Below are 23894 nucleotides of genomic sequence, written 5' to 3'. Positions count from 1 at the left end.
GTAATTACAATAACGTACAGAGTAAATCTAGATATTCCAGTAGACTTTAGATACAATTTGTAATTACGATAATGTACAGAGTAAATCTGGATATTCCAGTAGACTTTAGATACAATTTGTAATTACGATAATGTACAGAGCAAATCAGGATATTCCAGTAGACTTTAGATACAATTTGTAATTACAATAATGTACAGAGTAAATCTAGATATTCCAGTAGACTTTAGATACAATTTGTAATTACAATAACGTACAGAGTAAATCTAGATATTCCAGTAGATTTTAGATACAATTTGTAATTTTGATAATGTACAGAGCAAATCAGGATATTCCAGTAGACTTTAGATACAATTTGTAATTACAATAATGTACAGAGTAAATCTAGATATTCCAGTAGACTTTAGATACAATTTGTAATTACAATAACGTACAGAGTAAATCTAGATATTCCAGTAGACTTTAGATACAATTTGTAATTACGATAATGTACAGAGCAAATCAGGATATTCCAGTAGACTTTAGATACAATTTGTAATTACAATAATGTACAGAGTAAATCTAGATATTCCTGTAGACTTTAGATACAATTTGTAATTACAATAATGTACAGAGTAAATCTGGATATTCCAGTAGACTTTAGATACAATTTGTAATTACGATAATGTACAGAGTAAATCTGGATATTCTAGTAGACTTTAGATACAATTTGTAATTACGATAATGTACAGAGTAAATCAGGATATTCCAGTAGACTTTAGATACAATTTGTAATTACGATAATGTACAGAGTAAATCAGGATATTCCAGTAGACTTTAGATACAATTAGTAATTACGATAATGTACAGAGTAAATCTAGATATTCCAGTAGACTTTAGATACAATTTGTAATTACAATAATGTACAGAGTAAATCTGGATATTCCAGTAGACTTCACACATAGCTAATAATGGAGATGTTTGTGGTAAAACCTCTGTTTACAAAGTCACCATACTTACCTGAATGAGTATAACTCTTTATGGCGACTGAAGTTAACAATGTTACACTTTATGACTTTTTTGGTCATGTTGGTACATACAATACACATTTCACAATGCTCAAAAGCTCCAAACCAAATGCAATTAACCCTTTAGCAGGACAAACAAAAAACAAAGCTATCATTTAAACTATCATTTGGCACATTGTTTACACTCGGTACGATTGCTTTAACCTTATAACAGTGATCATGAGTAGCCTCTTCAATGTGGTGATACAACATCCTAAATCTTTGATCCAAGACTTCAGACTGATATAACGACCAAACATTGGTCAAGGTAAAGTAAGCACTAGTATGACAGTGACATGAACCTGAAGAAGAACAATGAACCACGAAGACTGTAAGATATAGGAGTTATAATTAATAAGAATCTTGAATTTGAAAAGCACATTTTTGAAAAAACAAGAGATTCCAGTGGAATCTTGGCATCTACCATTGAATGATCTTTTCTGCATGGTTTCTATGTCAGACTGATTGTCTTTCTAATTTTCCCTTCTGTCTTTTTTCCTCTTAAAAACATGAACAAGTGGAAACTACTATTCAAAGATGAACACGATAAATACTGGGAAAATGTTGACCTATTTTATAATTTTATAAGTAGATATATGAACTGTTAATAAGAAAACATTATCTTGTTTGACTCTGGTGTACAGAAAAATGTAATCCTGTACCAGAAAGCTGTAAGTAAATATATAAAGACCTGACATAGAACACAGAGAAGGGAAACTTTATATAGCCAAGACCTAAAAATCACAATTGATGAGAGGAAAGTGGTGAGAAATATCTTAAAAAGAAACTTGAACTTTGTGCAAGTTGAGAGGTCATTTGTCTAAAATTTTTTAAAGCCTTACAAGGATCCCAGAAAGATCTTGGCACCCACTATTGAATGATCTTCATTGGTTATATGTCCGACTGATCTTCTCTCTATTTTCCCCTTTCTTGATAATCTACAATGGTAATAACATGCAAGAACAAGAGATCCCAGAGGGATCTTGGCGCCCACCATTGAATGATCTTTATAGGTTCCATGTCAGATTGATCTTTTCTCTACTTTTCCCTTCCTCTAAGTCTTACTTATCTGTGTAAATTCAGAAACAGCCCTCTAGTACTTTTCAAACAAGCGGAACCTATATATAGAATTTAAGATTTAGCTATAATGGCTGTCTGTCGGCCATGTTGTTTTGTATTGGTCCCAATATGCAAAACTAGGCACTGAGGGGAACCTACATGTGAAATTTGAAAAAGATCCCTTCAGTACTTTCACAGAAATAGCGATAACAAACTTTAATTGTCAGAATCCAAGATGGCTGCCTGTCGGCCATGTTGTTTTCTGATTAGTCTCAAAATGCAATATGCATAACTAGGCACCAAAGGGAACCTACATATGAAATTTGAGAAAGATCCCTTCAGTACTTCCTCAGAAATAGCGATAACAAACTCCAATTGTCAAAATCCAAGATGGCTGCCTGTCGGCCATGTTGTTTTCTGATCGGTCCCAAAATGCAATATGCATAACTAGGCACAAAGAGGAACCTGCATATGAAATTTGAGAAAGATCCCTTCAGTACTTTCACAGAAATAGCGATAACAAACTTCAATTGTCAAAATCCAAGATGGCTGCCTGTCGGCCATTTTGTTTTCCGATTGGTCCCAAAATGCAATATGCATAACTAGGCACCAAAGGGAACCTACATATGAAATTTGAGAAAGATCCCTTCAGTACTTCCTCAGAAATAGCGATAACAAACTCCAATTGTCAAAATCCAAGATGGCTGCCTGTCGGCCATGTTGTTTTCCGATTGGTCCCAAAATGCAATATGCATAACTAGGCACCAAAGGAAACCTACATATGAAATTTGAGAAAGATCCCTTCAGTACTTCCTCAGAAATAGCGATAACAAACTCCAATTGTCAAAATCCAAGATGGCTGCCTGTCGGCCATGTTGTTTTCTGATCGGTCCCAAAATGCAATATGCATAACTAGGCACCAAGGGGAACCTACATATGAAATTTGAGAAAGATCCCTTTAATACTTTCTCAGAAATAGAGATAACAAACTTCAATTGTCAAAATCCAAGATCAAGATGGCTGCCTGTCGGCCATGTTGTTTTCCGATCGGTCCCAAAACGCAATATGCACAACTAGGCACCAAGGGGAACCTACATATGAAATTTGAGAAAGATCCCATCAGTACTTTCTCAGAAATAGCGATAACAAGAATTGTTTACGGACGGAGGGACGGACCACGGACCACGGACGCAGGGCGATTTGAATAGCCCACCATCTGATGATGGTGGGCTAAAAAGTAGGACCTTCATGTGAAGTTTGAGATAAATCCCTTCAGTTTGGTTTGAATTTTGAGGAATGAAGTTTGAGGAATATTCCTCCAGTACTTTTTAAGAAATAGGGAGAACAAACTTCAAATCTCAAAAAACAAGATTGCTATCTGTCAGCTATTCAGGTTTTTTTTCTGACCAAAATTCTATATTGAAATGGCATAACTAGGGACCAAGGGTAACCTACTCATAACATTTGAGTAATATCCCTCTAGTTCTGATGATGGTGGGCTAATTATAGAATAACCCATTTTATTGATAACAAACTGTATATCAAACAAATATAAAAAAAAAAGAGAAGGTTTCATCCACTAAACTGGCACTTCCTTTGAATAAGTAGGTAATATGTTCCATACAATAAGTTGGGAAATGGTTAGTAATACTGCCAGTAAATACCAACATTACCAGTATATATTGCCAACCAGTGATTGACAAGATAGAAAATTGCCATTTCATTAAAAATATCGACCACATATGGCAACCATCACTGATCTGGTGAGTTTGTTCAAATCAGATGGTTACTGTAAAAGATTATGGGTCAAGGTCATCTCATTATGCAAATCCCTGATTGATCCATCCATAGGAACCTACCAGTCACATATCATGACTCTGGGAGTCTTTGATAGTGAGAAGGGATTGTTCAAAAGGGAAAAATTGATGCCGGACGAACGCCAGACGAACGCCACACGAACACCCGACTGGTTGACAGTTGAGGCATGAGGTGTGTATAATGTACTCAACAGTGTTTAGTGATGAAAATATTATGTCGGTTTCATGATTGAAGTATACATTTTATATTTCTATAATTTCAATTAAAGCTTTTGGGACAGTTTTTGCAATTATATGAAGAACAAAAAATGATATAAATAACTTCAATATCCAATGATCAGTTAAACATCTTTAGAAATAACAAAGATTATATCATTGAACTTATAAATCTCATATACCTAAGCTGGGAAGGGGTCAGAAAGGCTAGCAAAGAAAAAAACTGCCATAACATCAGGTTAAATGATAAAAATTTGCAGCTCAGTCATTTGAGGTGTACTTCTAGGGACACCTGCTTGTCAAACTAGCCTCTTGTACCATAGCAAGTCTGACGGGTAGTCTGGTGGTATAGTGGATACCTTTCAACAAGACGATCCGGCTTCAATTCCTTAATCAGACATCAAAAGGTCACCTACATGACCGTCTGGGTTTTCTCTGAGCACTCTGGTTTCCTTCCCTTCCGTACCCTCTACACGCTATATATGATCTTGGCCACTAGAGTGGTTTTATAGTATACTTGGTTTAGCTTGGTTTGACTTATTTGGTTAAACGTCCTATTAACGGCCAAGGTTATTTGAGGTCGTGCCAGGTTTAAGAGGTGGAGGAAAGCCAGAGTACCCGGAGAAAAACCACCGGCCTACAGTCAGTACCACTTGGGCTTCGAACTTACAACCCACAGGTTGAGGGCTAGTGATAAAGTGTCGGGACACCTTAACCACTCCGCCACCTCTGTTTAAGAAATAATTAACGATGATTCGTGTATTATTGCAGGATATACAACGAGGACAAGGATATTTGCAATTAAATTAATAACGAAGGCCGCAGGCCTGAGTTATTAATTATAATTGCAAAATATCCGAGTCCGAGTTGTATATCCTGCAACAATACACGAGTCAAAGTTAATTATTTCTATTCTACCATGTACTGTTCAGTTCTGAGATCGACCTCTTTCTAATAGAAAAACAGCAAAGAAACCCCGGGAAAACCTTATTTCTTGAGTATTGTATTATTTGTTGATGAAATATACAGGCAATACAGTACTACGATCAAGAGCATCTATCATATGGCATTGATTTTGAAAATTTAAAAAAAAAGGATAAAAAAAAAGAAAAGAAACAGAAAAAAGGGGGGCCTCCGTAGGATTCGAACTCGCGTCGTGATAAAAATTTATTGAAAGACTAACCCATTAGCCCACTCGGCTATAGTAACCTTTTATGAAATGGGTGAATATTAGATATTTAAAAATGTGATAGCCGTGACTCACGACGTGTATTATTGGCACGAGCGTGGGTTATTGGAAAATAATACATGGTTTTAAACCAATCAAAACCGGCGTTACATAGCAAACATGGTAGAATATAGTATATACAGATCTCATGCCAATAGTAAAAAGGGATATGAAGCAGCTTATTATTTTTCCAAATTACTTTCTAAAAAGTAACTTTTCAAAAATGTCATCGCCAAATCCAAAGTTTAATTTCAGAACTTTTGGGCGTCTGACTTAAATAGATTCTTAATACACCATTAAGTTATAACCTGTTTTTTAGTTGTTGTAAAATAAATAAGGTTTGTTACAATGTCAGATAAATGTAGGGAGTCATATAACTAAGAAAGGGACCCCTGTATCTTCAAACACAAGACTTAGACTACTTATAGGAGTGAGGCTAGTCAGTGGCGTTAACTTGATGAAGACACTGCCACAGGTAAAGTTACTGTAAGTTGATTCGAGTCAATTAAATCTGATGGCATCACGATAGGAGTGAATTCCTTACTCAGAGACTGGGAGTTATCTTTAGAGCCAGGTGACAGAGCCACAGTTACTGGGTTCACAGGTGTCATAGTTATTGGTATCGCTGTATAGGAGCTTCCAGTCCCCTGATCTGGGGTGAAGGATGTACGATTATCACATGAGTCCTCTTCTTCTGAACGTTCCTTTTTACAGTCACACACAATTGTAATGGGTGGGAGAGTAGTAGTTGCCGAGATGTTCTCCGAGGTTTGCGGCAGCACCACTCTGGCTTGCTGGTCAGACTCCTCCCCGTTACTAGTGATCACTCGGACAGAAGGCACTACATTGCTTGAAGGAACTCCAATCACTGGACCTCCGACCACAGATTGGCCCAGGTTGGCCACAGAGGGAGCCACCAACTGAAGTGCACTTTCAGACTGAACTCGTGGCCCATCTGGGGTGTTGGCTATTACCTTTGTTATAAGGTAATGCTGCACTGTTACAGACTGTTGGGAGTTGTCCACTTTCTGATTGGACACAGACTCTGTAGTGGAAGGGGTAGTACTGGTATCTGTCGCGGGAATAAACACTTGTACTACTGGTGAGTCCTTGCTGGTCTGCACCATGTTACTAGTGCCTGGAATGGTGCCGACGGTCTGTACTGTATTGTTCATTGGATTTGTGTCGGGGATAGCTATGACAGGTACTGGAGCCTCATCTGTAGTCTGTAGAGGAGCCACGAGGGGTTGGGGCAGACTGATGACAGGCTGGACACTGTAAACTTGATTAGACAGATCCCCAGTGTCCCCAGCCACTATCATTGTTGACTGTCCGACTGGTCCCAGAACAGTGTTCCCATCCACAGTCATGTTTGCCAACCCTGACAAGAAACAAAAATATTAAGCAAATAGTTGTAACAAACAAGAGGCCCAATGGGCCTGTATCACTCGCCTGCTCCTATCTACTTGATTCAAATATGAGTATGTAATAGGGTCATTTTCACTGTCATTTTAAACCGCATTGTTATACCGTGTTGCGCGGAAATGGCCGTCGCGTCGGTTACAGTGAGCTACTCATTATCGCCCGTATACGTATATATACATGTATGTAATGTCCACTAATACCTATGTGACGTCATCATTATATGTGTCCTTGTGTTGTCTTTTGTGGTCACCTTTGTTTGTACTTGGCGGGAATTAAAAAGGTAGCCATTGTCTACGGACGGATCAAATATGTAGTCGCCGTCAAGACAGATTTTAGGTATGTTACAATGATAAATTATGTACAGTTAAGACTTATGAATAATTGTAAATCATTGCAGTTACTATTTATGTATTTTACAATATTAAATAGCATATAATAATCTTTTATATAAGTAAAAGATTATAGTCCTTATATTCGGTAACAGCTATAGATGTTAATTAAGTTCATGAATACGTTCCGTTAATCTTTTTACAAGATAATAGTTTTGTTATCCTACGGGTCCAAGTGTAACATTGTCTTATTAGCGGTTTATTTTATTTCCAGTATTTAGATTCATCATTGTCCTGGATATTCCAGATGATAGTTATTTGACCCTTGACCCATTGTTAGGGTAGGTATTATATGTATAAGTAAATATTTCCAATATGATGTAAAAGTAAATGGTTTATGATAATCATGTACATGTATGAATTTAATAGACTATGAACAGCATATCGCTGTAGTGTACATCCATTATATAAACTATGTGGATTATCATACAGCTATATTTATATCAATGTATGTGTATTCATATAATTATAGTACACGTTCATATATATGTAATAGAAAGAGTGCAGTAATTAATGACTGTATGAAATAAGGTAATGATAGGTGTTATTGTTTTATGTTGTAGGGTCGTTAACTTTGTTCACGTTTGCTAGTATCATAATAAACAACTGGAACTGAAGATGATGTGTTAACCCTCATTTTCACAAGTAGATTAGGTTTATTCATTTAATTTTGTAGCCATTCAATGTAGGTCAAGGTCATTCATTTGAACCAACTTGGTAGCACTTTACCCTAGCATACTACAGGCCCAATATCAGGTATCTGGGCCCCTTGGTTATTGAGAACTTGATTAAAGGAGAAAAGTTGATGCCAGCCAGCCAGATGGACAGACAGTGCACCATGGCATAAGCTCACTTGCCCCTAGGTTGGGTGAACTAAAAATCAAGGATTTTGACAAAAACAATAGATACATCTGTACAGTAAACCATGCATATATAATACACACTGCAAAGTCTAGAGAAAAGTAAATAAAAATTATAAAAGATTCAGTTAAAACTGTCATACCAGATGTGTCTGGTGTCCCTGTGATTCGAGCAGCATCAGGAGTGTAATCGTTGGCGATGGAGTTTAGGAAGTCCTCTATACTGGTGCTGATGTTACTGTCTGGGTTCTGTTACAATTGAACAAATCATATCTATTAATTGCTGCTAAAACATGAAGCAGTGATAATATTTCATTTTAACCATCATTATAAACATTGTTATATATCACTGGCATATTATTAAAACAGGGTCAATCCATCAATCTATCCATCTGGGCTTGTTCAGGAGAACTGTTCCTATTAGGATAATTAAGAATTCTACTAGGCTTACATTTGTTTACTTATATGGAAAAAATTTGTCAGTGACACCTGTACAATTATACAGTGTGTCCATCAATGTGTCAGTGATACCTGTACAATTATACAGTGTGTCCATCAATGTGTCAGTGATACCTGTACAATTATACAGTGTGGTCATCAATGTGTCAGAGATACCTGTACAATTATACAGTGTGTCCATCAATGTATCAGAGATACCTGTACAATTATACAGTGTGTCCATCAATGTGTCAGAGATACCTGTACAATTATACAGCGTATCCATCAATGTGTCAGAGATACCTGTACAATTATACAGCATGTCCATCAATGTGTCAGTGATACCTGTACAATTATACAGCATGTCCATCAATGTGTCAGTGATACCTGTACAATTATACAGCGTGTCAATCAATGTGTCAGAGATACCTGTACAATTATACAGTGTGTCCATCAATGTGTCAGTGATACCTGTACAATTATACAGCATGCCCATCAATGTGTCAGTGATACCTGTACAATTATACAGTGTGTCCATCAATGTGTCAGTGATACCTGTACAATTATACAACATGTCCATCAATGTGTCAGAGATACCTGTACTATATACAGTGTCCAACAATGTGTCAGTGATACCTGTACAATTATACAGTGTGTCCATCAATGTGTCAGTGATACCTGTACAATTATACAGCATGTCCATCAATGTGTCAGAGATACCTGTACTATATACAGAGTGTCCATCAATGTGTCTGTGATACCTGTACAATTATACAGTGTGTCCATCAATGTGTCAGTGATACCTGTACAATTATACAGAGTGTCCAACAATGTGTCAGTGATACCTGTACAGTTATATAGTGTGTCAATCAATGTGTCAGTGATACCTGTACAATTATATCCATCAATGTGACAGTGATACCTGTACAATTATACAGAGTGTCCAACAATGTGTCAGTGTTACCTGTACAATTATACAGTGTGTCCATCAATGTGTCAGTGACACCTGTACAATTATACAGCATGTCCATCAATGTGTCAGTGATACCTGTACAATTATAGTGTGTCAATCAATGTGTCAGTGATACCTGTACAATTATACAGTGTGTCCATCAATGTGTCAGTGATACCTGTACAATTATACAGTGTGTCCATCAATGTGTCAGTGATACCTGTACAATTATAGTGTGTCAATCAATGTGTCAGTGATACCTGTACAATTATACAGTGTGTCCATCAATGTGTCAGTGATACCTGTACAATTATAGTGTGTCAATCAATGTGTCAGTGATACCTGTACAATTATACAGTGTGTCCATCAATGTGTCAGAGATACCTGTACAATTATACAGCATGTCCATCAATGCATCTGAGATACCTGTACAATTATATCCATCAATGTGACAGTGATACCTGTACAATTATATCCATCAATGTGACAGTGATACCTGTACAATTATACAGCATGTCCATCAATGTGTCAGTGATACCTGTACAATTATACAGTGTGTCCATCAATGTGTCAGTGATACCTGTACAATTATACAGTGTGTCCATCAATGTGTCAGTGATACCTGTACAATTATACAGCATGTCCATCAATGTGTCAGTGATACCTGTACAATTATACAGTGTGTCAATCAATGTGTCATAGATACCTGTACAATTATATCCATCAATGTGTCAGTGATACCTGTACAATTATACAGCATGTCCATCAATGTGTCAGAGATACCTGTACAATTATACAGTATGTCCATCAATGTGTCAGATATACCTGTACAATTATACAGCGTGTCCATCAATGTGTCAGTGATACCTGTACACATACAGCATATTATTTGCTGCCTTACAATATATAATTGAATATCACGTTTACAGAAAGGTAAACATCAATGACATGATCTGATGCCTGCCTTCTTTCAGCTGTCTAATGATACAACCAAATTAGTGGATGAACTGTTGAACAAGTGGATTTCCTTGTACTGATATTTGATATCTCATCACCAGTACATACCTGGTAAGTGTCATCTTCGTAGTTTGTAGCTTGGTCTGAAGTTCCTGGATCAAGGTCAATCATGTTGGACTGAAAGAAAACGGCACAAATGACAGGGGACATTCAACCATTTTATGAAATGACAGGGGACATTCAACCATTTTATGAAATTATAGCTAAGTGGAAGTTGTAGTTATGATTCTAAATATTGTATATCTGAACTTTGATATCATAACCTGGAAATAAAACACCAGATATCCTGTTCCAAGTCTAATCCATTAATTAAGAATTTGTTTCTTGTCTTGACCATATTCAGGACTAGGATTCAACATCACTGTTCAATTTCATGGGAAATCTTATAAGAAATGGGTGCTGAAGTAACTGATGAATGTTAACAGCCAGGTTTTACCAATACTATCTATGACAGATACATGGATCTGTATATGGCTAGCTGTCTGGAAATATCAACTGGAATAAAGACTTTATATACCTCCCCACTGTCAGACTTGGTGTGGCGAGTCATATGTGACTTGAGACTGTGGTTTGTTGTGAACGTCTTGGCACATCCATCCTGGTGACATGAGAAAGGTTTCTCACCTGTAAACATAGCAGTTCAGTTAATCTGTTCTATGACTCAGAGAAAATACTTGTTTTAACTCTCATGTTTAATGCCTGCATCATGCACTAGGGCCATTTTTGTGGTCCAAACGGTTAGACCACTTGGACCGGCGTTGTTCGTTTTTGTGGTCCAAACAGTTAGACCACTTGGACCGGCGTTGTTCGTTTTTGTGGTCCAAACGGTTAGACCACTTGGACTGGCGTTGTTCGTTTTTGTGGTCCAAACGGTTAGACCACTTGGACCGGCGTTGTTCGTTTCTGTGGTCCAAACGGTTAGACCATTTGGACCGGAGTTGTTCGTTTTTGTGGTCCAAACGGTTAGACCACTTGGACCGGCGTTGTTCGTTATGAAAAAAGACAGACCTGGTAATTTTATATTGTTTTCAGACGAGACTTGACAAAGACTTCCAAGGCCTGAATTAACATTTGCAGGTCCGTCAAGATTTATGTTTGAAATATTACATTTAAAAACTGAGGAACCGTTTTGTCCGCATAAACGAACAGGCCCTTGGATACTTGTGTACAATGGACCCTGCCTCTGAGTTCTAAGGGGGATAACTCTTTTAGATGTGAGATTAAAATCTTAATGTACACCTATCTTACATTACCTGTGTGAGTTCGATGATGAGTTTTTAAATGATGACTAGCAGCAAATGCTTTTGAACACCCATCTTCTTTACATCTATAAAATAAAAATACACCAATTTTAATCTATGATCTATGAAAAAGTATATAATATTGTCTTTCCTCGTAGTGATAATGTATATGGCCTCTTTATGACAGTAAACCATTTGATAATTAAAGCCCCTGAGCCTCTGTTGTATGTTGTCAAACCAGCCTCATTTATATAAATCATGATTGTCCTTCCCCACTGATGTTTCAGACCAAATTTGGTTGTAATGTGTTAAGGAATTAGGATGTTTAGCATTTTAAAAGAAAATTTCAGCCCAGTTCCCCTTTTGGGGCCCCACCTAGGTATGGAATTAAAGCTATTACCGACCACAGAGTCAAACTAGGTATGGAATTAACAATATTACCCACCACAGAGTCAAACTAGGTATGGAATTAACAATATTACTGACCACAGAGTCAAACTAGGTATGGAATTAACAATATTACTGACCACAGAGTCAAACTAGGTATGGAATTAACAATATTACTGACCGCAGAGTCAAACTAGGTATGGAATTAACAATATTACCCACCACAGAGTCAAACTAGGTATGGAATTAACAATATTACTGACTACAGAGTCAAACTAGGTATGGAATTAACAATATTACCGACTACAGAGTCAAACTAGGTATGGAATTAACAATATTACCGACTACAGAGTCAAACTAGGTATGGAATTAACAATATTACCCACCACAGAGTCAAACTAGGTATGGAATTAACAATATTACTGACCAGAGTCAAACTAGGTATGGAATTAACAATATTACCCACCACAGAGTCAAACTAGGTATGGAATTAACAATATTACCGACTACAGAGTCAAACTAGGTATGGAATTAACAATATTACTGACCACAGAGTCAAACTAGGTATGGAATTAACAATATTACCGACTACAGAGTCAAACTAGGTATGGAATTAACGATATTACTGACCACAGAGTCAAACTAGGTATGGAATTAACGATATTACTGACCACAGAGTCAAACTAGGTATGGAATTAACAATATTACTGACCACAGAGTCAAACTAGGTATGGAATTAACAATATTACTGACCACAGAGTCAAACTAGGTATGGAATTAACAATATTACTGACCACAGAGTCAAACTAGGTATGGAATTAACAATATTACTGACCACAGAGTCAAACTAGGTATGGAATTAACAATATTACTGACCACAGAGTCAAACTAGGTATGGAATTAACAATATTACCCACCACAGAGTCAAACTAGGTATGGAATTAACAATATTACTGACTACAGAGTCAAACTAGGTATGGAATTAACAATATTACCGACCACAGAGTCAAACTAGGTATGGAATTAACAATATTACCGACCACAGAGTCAAACTAGGTATGGAATTAACAATATTACCCACCACAGAGTCAAACTAGGTATGGAATTAACAATATTACCCACCACAGAGTCAAACTAGGTATGGAATTAACAATATTACCCACCACAGAGTCAAACTAGGTATGGAATTAACAATATTACCCACCACAGAGTCAAACTAGGTATGGAATTAACAATATTACCGACCACAGAGTCAAACTAGGTATGGAATTAACAATATTACTGACCACAGAGTCAAACTAGGTATGGAATTAACAATATTACTGACCACAGAGTCAAACTAGGTATGGAATTAACAATATTACCGACCACAGAGTCAAACTAGGTATGGAATTAACAATATTACTGACCACAGAGTCAAACTAGGTATGGAATTAACAATATTACCCACCACAGAGTCAAACTAGGTATGGAATTAACAATATTACCGACCACAAAGTCAAACTAGGTATGGAATTAACAATATTACCCACCACAGAGTCAAACTAGGTATGGAATTAACGATATTACCCACCACAGAGTCAAACTAGGTATGGAATTAACGATATTACCCACCACAGAGTCAAACTAGGTATGGAATTAACAATATTACTGACCACAGAGTCAAACTAGGTATGGAATTAACAATATTACCGACCACAGAGTCAAACTAGGTATGGAATTAACAATATTACCCACCACAGAGTCAAACTAGGTATGGAATTAACAATATTACTGACCACAGAGTCAAACTAGGTATGGAATTAACAATATTACCCACCACAGAGTCAAACTAGGTATGGAATTAACAATATTACTGACCACAGAGTCAAACTAGGTATGGAATTAACAATATTACCCACCACAGAGTCAAACTAGGTATGGAATTAACAATATTACCGACCAGAGTCAAACTAGGTATGGAATTAACAATATTACCGACCACAGAGTCAAACTAGGTATGGAATTAACAATATTACTGACCACAGAGTCAAACTAGGTATGGAATTAACAATATTACCCACCACAGAGTCAAACTAGGTATGGAATTAACAATATTACCCACCACAGAGTCAAACTAGGTATGGAATTAACAATATTACTGACCACAGAGTCAAACTAGGTATGGAATTAACAATATTACCCACCACAGAGTCAAACTAGGTATGGAATTAACAATATTACCCACCACAGAGTCAAACTAGGTATGGAATTAACAATATTACCCACCACAGAGTCAAACTAGGTATGGAATTAACAATATTACTGACTACAGAGTCAAACTAGGTATGGAATTAACAATATTACCCACCACAGAGTCAAACTAGGTATGGAATTAACAATATTACTGACCACAGAGTCAAACTAGGTATGGAATTAACAATATTACCCACCACAGAGTCAAACTAGGTATGGAATTAACAATATTACCCACCACAGAGTCAAACTAGGTATGGAATTAACAATATTACTGACCACAGAGTCAAACTAGGTATGGAATTAACAATATTACCTGACCACAGAGTCAAACTAGGTATGGAATTAACAATATTACTGACCACAGAGTCAAACTAGGTATGGAATTAACAATATTACCCACCACAGAGTCAAACTAGGTATGGAATTAACAATATTACCACCACAGAGTCAAACTAGGTATGGAATTAACAATATTACCCACCACAGAGTCAAACTAGGTATGGAATTAACAATATTACCGACCACAGAGTCAAACTAGGTATGGAATTAACAATATTACCCACCACAGAGTCAAACTAGGTATGGAATTAACAATATTACTGACCACAGAGTCAAACTAGGTATGGAATTAACAATATTACCCACCACAGAGTCAAACTAGGTATGGAATTAACAATATTACCCACCACAGAGTCAAACTAGGTATGGAATTAACAATATTACCCACCACAGAGTCAAACTAGGTATGGAATTAACAATATTACCCACCACAGAGTCAAACTAGGTATGGAATTAACAATATTACTGACTACAGAGTCAAACTAGGTATGGAATTAACAATATTACCCACCACAGAGTCAAACTAGGTATGGAATTAACAATATTACTGACCACAGAGTCAAACTAGGTATGGAATTAACAATATTACCCACCACAGAGTCAAACTAGGTATGGAATTAACAATATTACCCACCACAGAGTCAAACTAGGTATGGAATTAACAATATTACTGACCACAGAGTCAAACTAGGTATGGAATTAACAATATTACTGACCACAGAGTCAAACTAGGTATGGAATTAACAATATTACTGACCACAGAGTCAAACTAGGTATGGAATTAACAATATTACCCACCACAGAGTCAAACTAGGTATGGAATTAACAATATTACCCATCACAGAGTCAAACTAGGTATGGAATTAACAATATTACCCACCACAGAGTCAAACTAGGTATGGAATTAACAATATTACCGACCACAGAGTCAAACTAGGTATGGAATTAACAATATTACCCACCACAGAGTCAAACTAGGTATGGAATTAACAATATTACCCACCACAGAGTCAAACTAGGTATGGAATTAACAATATTACCGACCACAGAGTCAAACTAGGTATGGAATTAACAATATTACCCACCACAGAGTCAAACTAGGTATGGAATTAACAATATTACCGACCACAGAGTCAAACTAGGTATGGAATTAACAATATTACTGACCACAGAGTCAAACTAGGTATGGAATTAACAATATTACTGACCACAGTGTCAAACTAGGTATGGAATTAACAATATTACTGACCACAGAGTCAAACTAGGTATGGAATTAACAATATTACTGACCACAGAGTCAAACTAGGTATGGAATTAACAATATTACCGACCACAGAGTCAAACTAGGTATGGAATTAACAATATTACCCACCACAGAGTCAAACTAGGTATGGAATTAACAATATTACTGACCACAGAGTCAAACTAGGTATGGAATTAACAATATTACCGACTACAGAGTCAAACTAGGTATGGAATTAACAATATTACTGACTACAGAGTCAAACTAGGTATGGAATTAACAATATTACCCACCACAGAGTCAAACTAGGTATGGAATTAACAATATTACTGACCACAGAGTCAAACTAGGTATGGAATTAACAATATTACCCACCACAGAGTCAAACTAGGTATGGAATTAACAATATTACTGACCACAGAGTCAAACTAGGTATGGAATTAACAATATTACTGACCACAGAGTCAAACTAGGTATGGAATTAACAATATATTACTGACTACAGAGTCAAACTAGGTATGGAATTAACAATATTACTGACTACAGAGTCAAACTAGGTATGGAATTAACAATATTACCCACCACAGAGTCAAACTAGGTATGGAATTAACAATATTACCCACCACAGAGTCAAACTAGGTATGGAATTAACAATATTACCCACCACAGAGTCAAACTAGGTATGGAATTAACAATATTACTGACCACAGAGTCAAACTAGGTATGGAATTAACAATATTACTGACCACAGAGTCAAACTAGGTATGGAATTAACAATATTACTGACCACAGAGTCAAACTAGGTATGGAATTAACAATATTACCGACCACAAAGTCAAACTAGGTATGGAATTAACAATATTACCCACCACAGAGTCAAACTAGGTATGGAATTAACAATATTACCCACCACAGAGTCAAACTAGGTATGGAATTAACAATATTACCCACCACAGAGTCAAACTAGGTATGGAATTAACAATATTACCCACCACAGAGTCAAACTAGGTATGGAATTAACAATATTACCGACCACAGAGTCAAACTAGGAATGGAATTAACAATATTACCCACCACAGAGTCAAACTAGGTATGGAATTAACAATATTACCCACCACAGAGTCAAACTAGGTATGGAATTAACAATATTACCGACCACAGAGTCAAACTAGGTATGGAATTAACAATATTACCCACCACAGAGTCAAACTAGGTATGGAATTAACAATATTACCGACCACAGAGTCAAACTAGGTATGGAATTAACAATATTACTGACCACAGAGTCAAACTAGGTATGGAATTAACAATATTACTGACCACAGAGTCAAACTAGGTATGGAATTAACAATATTACTGACCACAGAGTCAAACTAGGTATGGAATTAACAATATTACCCACCACAGAGTCAAACTAGGTATGGAATTAACAATATTACTGACCACAGAGTCAAACTAGGTATGGAATTAACAATATTACCGACTACAGAGTCAAACTAGGTATGGAATTAACAATATTACTGACTACAGAGTCAAACTAGGTATGGAATTAACAATATTACCCACCACAGAGTCAAACTAGGTATGGAATTAACAATATTACCCACCACAGAGTCAAACTAGGTATGGAATTAACAATATTACTGACCACAGAGTCAAACTAGGTATGGAATTAACAATATTACTGACCACAGAGTCAAACTAGGTATGGAATTAACAATATTACTGACCACAGAGTCAAACTAGGTATGGAATTAACAATATTACCCACCACAGAGTCAAACTAGGTATGGAATTAACAATATTACCCACCACAGAGTCAAACTAGGTATGGAATTAACAATATTACCCACCACAGAGTCAAACTAGGTATGGAATTAACAATATTACCCACCACAGAGTCAAACTAGGTATGGAATTAACAATATTACCCACCACAGAGTCAAACTAGGTATGGAATTAACAATATTACCCACCACAGAGTCAAACTAGGTATGGAATTAACAATATTACTGACCACAGAGTCAAACTAGGTATGGAATTAACAATATTACCCACCACAGAGTCAAACTAGGTATGGAATTAACAATATTACCGACCACAGAGTCAAACTAGGTATGGAATTAACAATATTACTGACCACAGAGTCAAACTAGGTATGGAATTAACAATATTACTGACCACAGTGTCAAACTAGGTATGGAATTAACAATATTACTGACCACAGAGTCAAACTAGGTATGGAATTAACAATATTACTGACCACAGAGTCAAACTAGGTATGGAATTAACAATATTACTGACCACAGAGTCAAACTAGGTATGGAATTAACAATATTACCCACCACAGAGTCAAACTAGGTATGGAATTAACAATATTACTGACCACAGAGTCAAACTAGGTATGGAATTAACAATATTACCGACTACAGAGTCAAACTAGGTATGGAATTAACAATATTACTGACTACAGAGTCAAACTAGGTATGGAATTAACAATATTACCCACCACAGAGTCAAACTAGGTATGGAATTAACAATATTACTGACCACAGAGTCAAACTAGGTATGGAATTAACAATATTACCCACCACAGAGTCAAACTAGGTATGGAATTAACAATATTACTGACCACAGAGTCAAACTAGGTATGGAATTAACAATATTACTGACCACAGAGTCAAACTAGGTATGGAATTAACAATATTACTGACTACAGAGTCAAACTAGGTATGGAATTAACAATATTACTGACTACAGAGTCAAACTAGGTATGGAATTAACAATATTACCCACCACAGAGTCAAACTAGGTATGGAATTAACAATATTACCCACCACAGAGTCAAACTAGGTATGGAATTAACAATATTACCCACCACAGAGTCAAACTAGGTATGGAATTAACAATATTACTGACCACAGAGTCAAACTAGGTATGGAATTAACAATATTACTGACCACAGAGTCAAACTAGGTATGGAATTAACAATATTACCGACCACAGAGTCAAACTAGGTATGGAATTAACAATATTACCGACCACAAAGTCAAACTAGGTATGGAATTAACAATATTACCCACCACAGAGTCAAACTAGGTATGGAATTAACAATATTACTGACCACAGAGTCAAACTAGGTATGGAATTAACAATATTACCCACCACAGAGTCAAACTAGGTATGGAATTAACAATATTACCCACCACAGAGTCAAACTAGGTATGGAATTAACAATATTACTGACCACAGAGTCAAACTAGGTATGGAATTAACAATATTACCCACCACAGAGTCAAACTAGGTATGGAATTAACAATATTACCGACCACAAAGTCAAACTAGGTATGGAATTAACAATATTACCCACCACAGAGTCAAACTAGGTATGGAATTAACGATATTACCCACCACAGAGTCAAACTAGGTATGGAATTAACAATATTACCCACCACAGAGTCAAACTAGGTATGGAATTAACAATATTACTGACCACAGAGTCAAACTAGGTATGGAATTAACAATATTACCGACCACAGAGTCAAACTAGGTATGGAATTAACAATATTACCGACCACAGAGTCAAACTAGGTATGGAATTAACAATATTACTGACCACAGAGTCAAACTAGGTATGGAATTAACAATATTACTGACCACAGAGTCAAACTAGGTATGGAATTAACAATATTACCCACCACAGAGTCAAACTAGGTATGGAATTAACAATATTACTGACCACAGAGTCAAACTAGGTATGGAATTAACAATATTACCCACCACAGAGTCAAACTAGGTATGGAATTAACAATATTACTGACCACAGAGTCAAACTAGGTATGGAATTAACAATATTACTGACCACAGAGTCAAACTAGGTATGGAATTAACAATATTACTGACTACAGAGTCAAACTAGGTATGGAATTAACAATATTACTGACTACAGAGTCAAACTAGGTATGGAATTAACAATATTACCCACCACAGAGTCAAACTAGGTATGGAATTAACAATATTACCCACCACAGAGTCAAACTAGGTATGGAATTAACAATATTACCCACCACAGAGTCAAACTAGGTATGGAATTAACAATATTACTGACCACAGAGTCAAACTAGGTATGGAATTAACAATATTACTGACCACAGAGTCAAACTAGGTATGGAATTAACAATATTACTGACCACAGAGTCAAACTAGGTATGGAATTAACAATATTACCGACCACAAAGTCAAACTAGGTATGGAATTAACAATATTACCCACCACAGAGTCAAACTAGGTATGGAATTAACAATATTACCCACCACAGAGTCAAACTAGGTATGGAATTAACAATATTACCCACCACAGAGTCAAACTAGGTATGGAATTAACAATATTACCCACCACAGAGTCAAACTAGGTATGGAATTAACAATATTACCGACCACAGAGTCAAACTAGGAATGGAATTAACAATATTACCCACCACAGAGTCAAACTAGGTATGGAATTAACAATATTACCCACCACAGAGTCAAACTAGGTATGGAATTAACAATATTACCGACCACAGAGTCAAACTAGGTATGGAATTAACAATATTACCCACCACAGAGTCAAACTAGGTATGGAATTAACAATATTACCGACCACAGAGTCAAACTAGGTATGGAATTAACAATATTACTGACCACAGAGTCAAACTAGGTATGGAATTAACAATATTACTGACCACAGAGTCAAACTAGGTATGGAATTAACAATATTACTGACCACAGAGTCAAACTAGGTATGGAATTAACAATATTACCCACCACAGAGTCAAACTAGGTATGGAATTAACAATATTACTGACCACAGAGTCAAACTAGGTATGGAATTAACAATATTACCGACTACAGAGTCAAACTAGGTATGGAATTAACAATATTACTGACTACAGAGTCAAACTAGGTATGGAATTAACAATATTACCGACCACAGAGTCAAACTAGGTATGGAATTAACAATATTACCCACCACAGAGTCAAACTAGGTATGGAATTAACAATATTACTGACCACAGAGTCAAACTAGGTATGGAATTAACAATATTACTGACCACAGAGTCAAACTAGGTATGGAATTAACAATATTACTGACCACAGAGTCAAACTAGGTATGGAATTAACAATATTACCCACCACAGAGTCAAACTAGGTATGGAATTAACAATATTACCCACCACAGAGTCAAACTAGGTATGGAATTAACAATATTACCCACCACAGAGTCAAACTAGGTATGGAATTAACAATATTACCCACCACAGAGTCAAACTAGGTATGGAATTAACAATATTACCCACCACAGAGTCAAACTAGGTATGGAATTAACAATATTACCCACCACAGAGTCAAACTAGGTATGGAATTAACAATATTACTGACCACAGAGTCAAACTAGGTATGGAATTAACAATATTACCCACCACAGAGTCAAACTAGGTATGGAATTAACAATATTACCGACCACAGAGTCAAACTAGGTATGGAATTAACAATATTACTGACCACAGAGTCAAACTAGGTATGGAATTAACAATATTACTGACCACAGTGTCAAACTAGGTATGGAATTAACAATATTACTGACCACAGAGTCAAACTAGGTATGGAATTAACAATATTACTGACCACAGAGTCAAACTAGGTATGGAATTAACAATATTACTGACCACAGAGTCAAACTAGGTATGGAATTAACAATATTACCCACCACAGAGTCAAACTAGGTATGGAATTAACAATATTACTGACCACAGAGTCAAACTAGGTATGGAATTAACAATATTACCGACTACAGAGTCAAACTAGGTATGGAATTAACAATATTACTGACTACAGAGTCAAACTAGGTATGGAATTAACAATATTACCCACCACAGAGTCAAACTAGGTATGGAATTAACAATATTACTGACCACAGAGTCAAACTAGGTATGGAATTAACAATATTACCCACCACAGAGTCAAACTAGGTATGGAATTAACAATATTACTGACCACAGAGTCAAACTAGGTATGGAATTAACAATATTACTGACCACAGAGTCAAACTAGGTATGGAATTAACAATATTACTGACTACAGAGTCAAACTAGGTATGGAATTAACAATATTACTGACTACAGAGTCAAACTAGGTATGGAATTAACAATATTACCCACCACAGAGTCAAACTAGGTATGGAATTAACAATATTACCCACCACAGAGTCAAACTAGGTATGGAATTAACAATATTACCCACCACAGAGTCAAACTAGGTATGGAATTAACAATATTACTGACCACAGAGTCAAACTAGGTATGGAATTAACAATATTACTGACCACAGAGTCAAACTAGGTATGGAATTAACAATATTACCGACCACAGAGTCAAACTAGGTATGGAATTAACAATATTACCGACCACAAAGTCAAACTAGGTATGGAATTAACAATATTACCCACCACAGAGTCAAACTAGGTATGGAATTAACAATATTACTGACCACAGAGTCAAACTAGGTATGGAATTAACAATATTACCCACCACAGAGTCAAACTAGGTATGGAATTAACAATATTACCCACCACAGAGTCAAACTAGGTATGGAATTAACAATATTACCGACCAGAGTCAAACTAGGAATGGAATTAACAATATTACCCACCACAGAGTCAAACTAGGTATGGAATTAACAATATTACCCACCACAGAGTCAAACTAGGTATGGAATTAACAATATTACCGACCACAGAGTCAAACTAGGTATGGAATTAACAATATTACCCACCACAGAGTCAAACTAGGTATGGAATTAACAATATTACCGACCACAGAGTCAAACTAGGTATGGAATTAACAATATTACTGACCACAGAGTCAAACTAGGTATGGAATTAACAATATTACTGACCACAGAGTCAAACTAGGTATGGAATTAACAATATTACCCACCACAGAGTCAAACTAGGTATGGAATTAACAATATTACCCACCACAGAGTCAAACTAGGTATGGAATTAACAATATTACTGACCACAGAGTCAAACTAGGTATGGAATTAACAATATTACCGACTACAGAGTCAAACTAGGTATGGAATTAACAATATTACTGACTACAGAGTCAAACTAGGTATGGAATTAACAATATTACCCACCACAGAGTCAAACTAGGTATGGAATTAACAATATTACCCACCACAGAGTCAAACTAGGTATGGAATTAACAATATTACTGACCACAGAGTCAAACTAGGTATGGAATTAACAATATTACTGACCACAGAGTCAAACTAGGTATGGAATTAACAATATTACCCACCACAGAGTCAAACTAGGTATGGAATTAACAATATTACCCACCACAGAGTCAAACTAGGTATGGAATTAACAATATTACCCACCACAGAGTCAAACTAGGTATGGAATTAACAATATTACCGACCACAGAGTCAAACTAGGTATGGAATTAACAATATTACCCACCACAGAGTCAAACTAGGTATGGAATTAACAATATTACCCACCACAGAGTCAAACTAGGTATGGAATTAACAATATTACTGACCACAGAGTCAAACTAGGTATGGAATTAACAATATTACCCACCACAGAGTCAAACTAGGTATGGAATTAACAATATTACCGACCACAGAGTCAAACTAGGTATGGAATTAACAATATTACTGACCACAGAGTCAAACTAGGTATGGAATTAACAATATTACTGACCACAGTGTCAAACTAGGTATGGAATTAACAATATTACTGACCACAGAGTCAAACTAGGTATGGAATTAACAATATTACTGACCACAGAGTCAAACTAGGTATGGAATTAACAATATTACTGACCACAGAGTCAAACTAGGTATGGAATTAACAATATTACCCACCACAGAGTCAAACTAGGTATGGAATTAACAATATTACTGACCACAGAGTCAAACTAGGTATGGAATTAACAATATTACCGACT

General features: G+C 36.2%; 1 protein-coding gene across 1 annotated transcript in view; it reads right to left on the bottom strand.

Annotated features, from left to right (window-relative positions):
• Nucleotides 1-5407: 5407 nt before the first annotated feature.
• LOC117328261 (zinc finger protein 143-like) overlaps nt 5408-23894 on the bottom strand; it is a 29642-nt gene continuing 11155 nt past the window's right edge. Inside the window, exons 6-10 of the mRNA XM_033885735.1 lie at nt 11698-11771; nt 10962-11068; nt 10493-10561; nt 8181-8286; nt 5408-6744 (exon numbers count right to left, since the gene is read on the bottom strand). Of these exons, the coding sequence (XP_033741626.1) occupies nt 5813-6744; nt 8181-8286; nt 10493-10561; nt 10962-11068; nt 11698-11771 (1288 nt within the window). The 3' untranslated portion in view covers nt 5408-5812. The remainder of the gene's footprint in view (nt 6745-8180; nt 8287-10492; nt 10562-10961; nt 11069-11697; nt 11772-23894) is intronic.

Source organism: Pecten maximus, chromosome 5 (genome assembly GCF_902652985.1).
Source record: "Pecten maximus chromosome 5, xPecMax1.1, whole genome shotgun sequence".
In the NCBI taxonomy this organism is placed as follows: Eukaryota; Metazoa; Mollusca; class Bivalvia; order Pectinida; family Pectinidae; genus Pecten; species Pecten maximus.
Note: the sequence above shows the minus strand (reverse complement) of the source record. Positions and strands in the feature narration are given on the sequence as shown.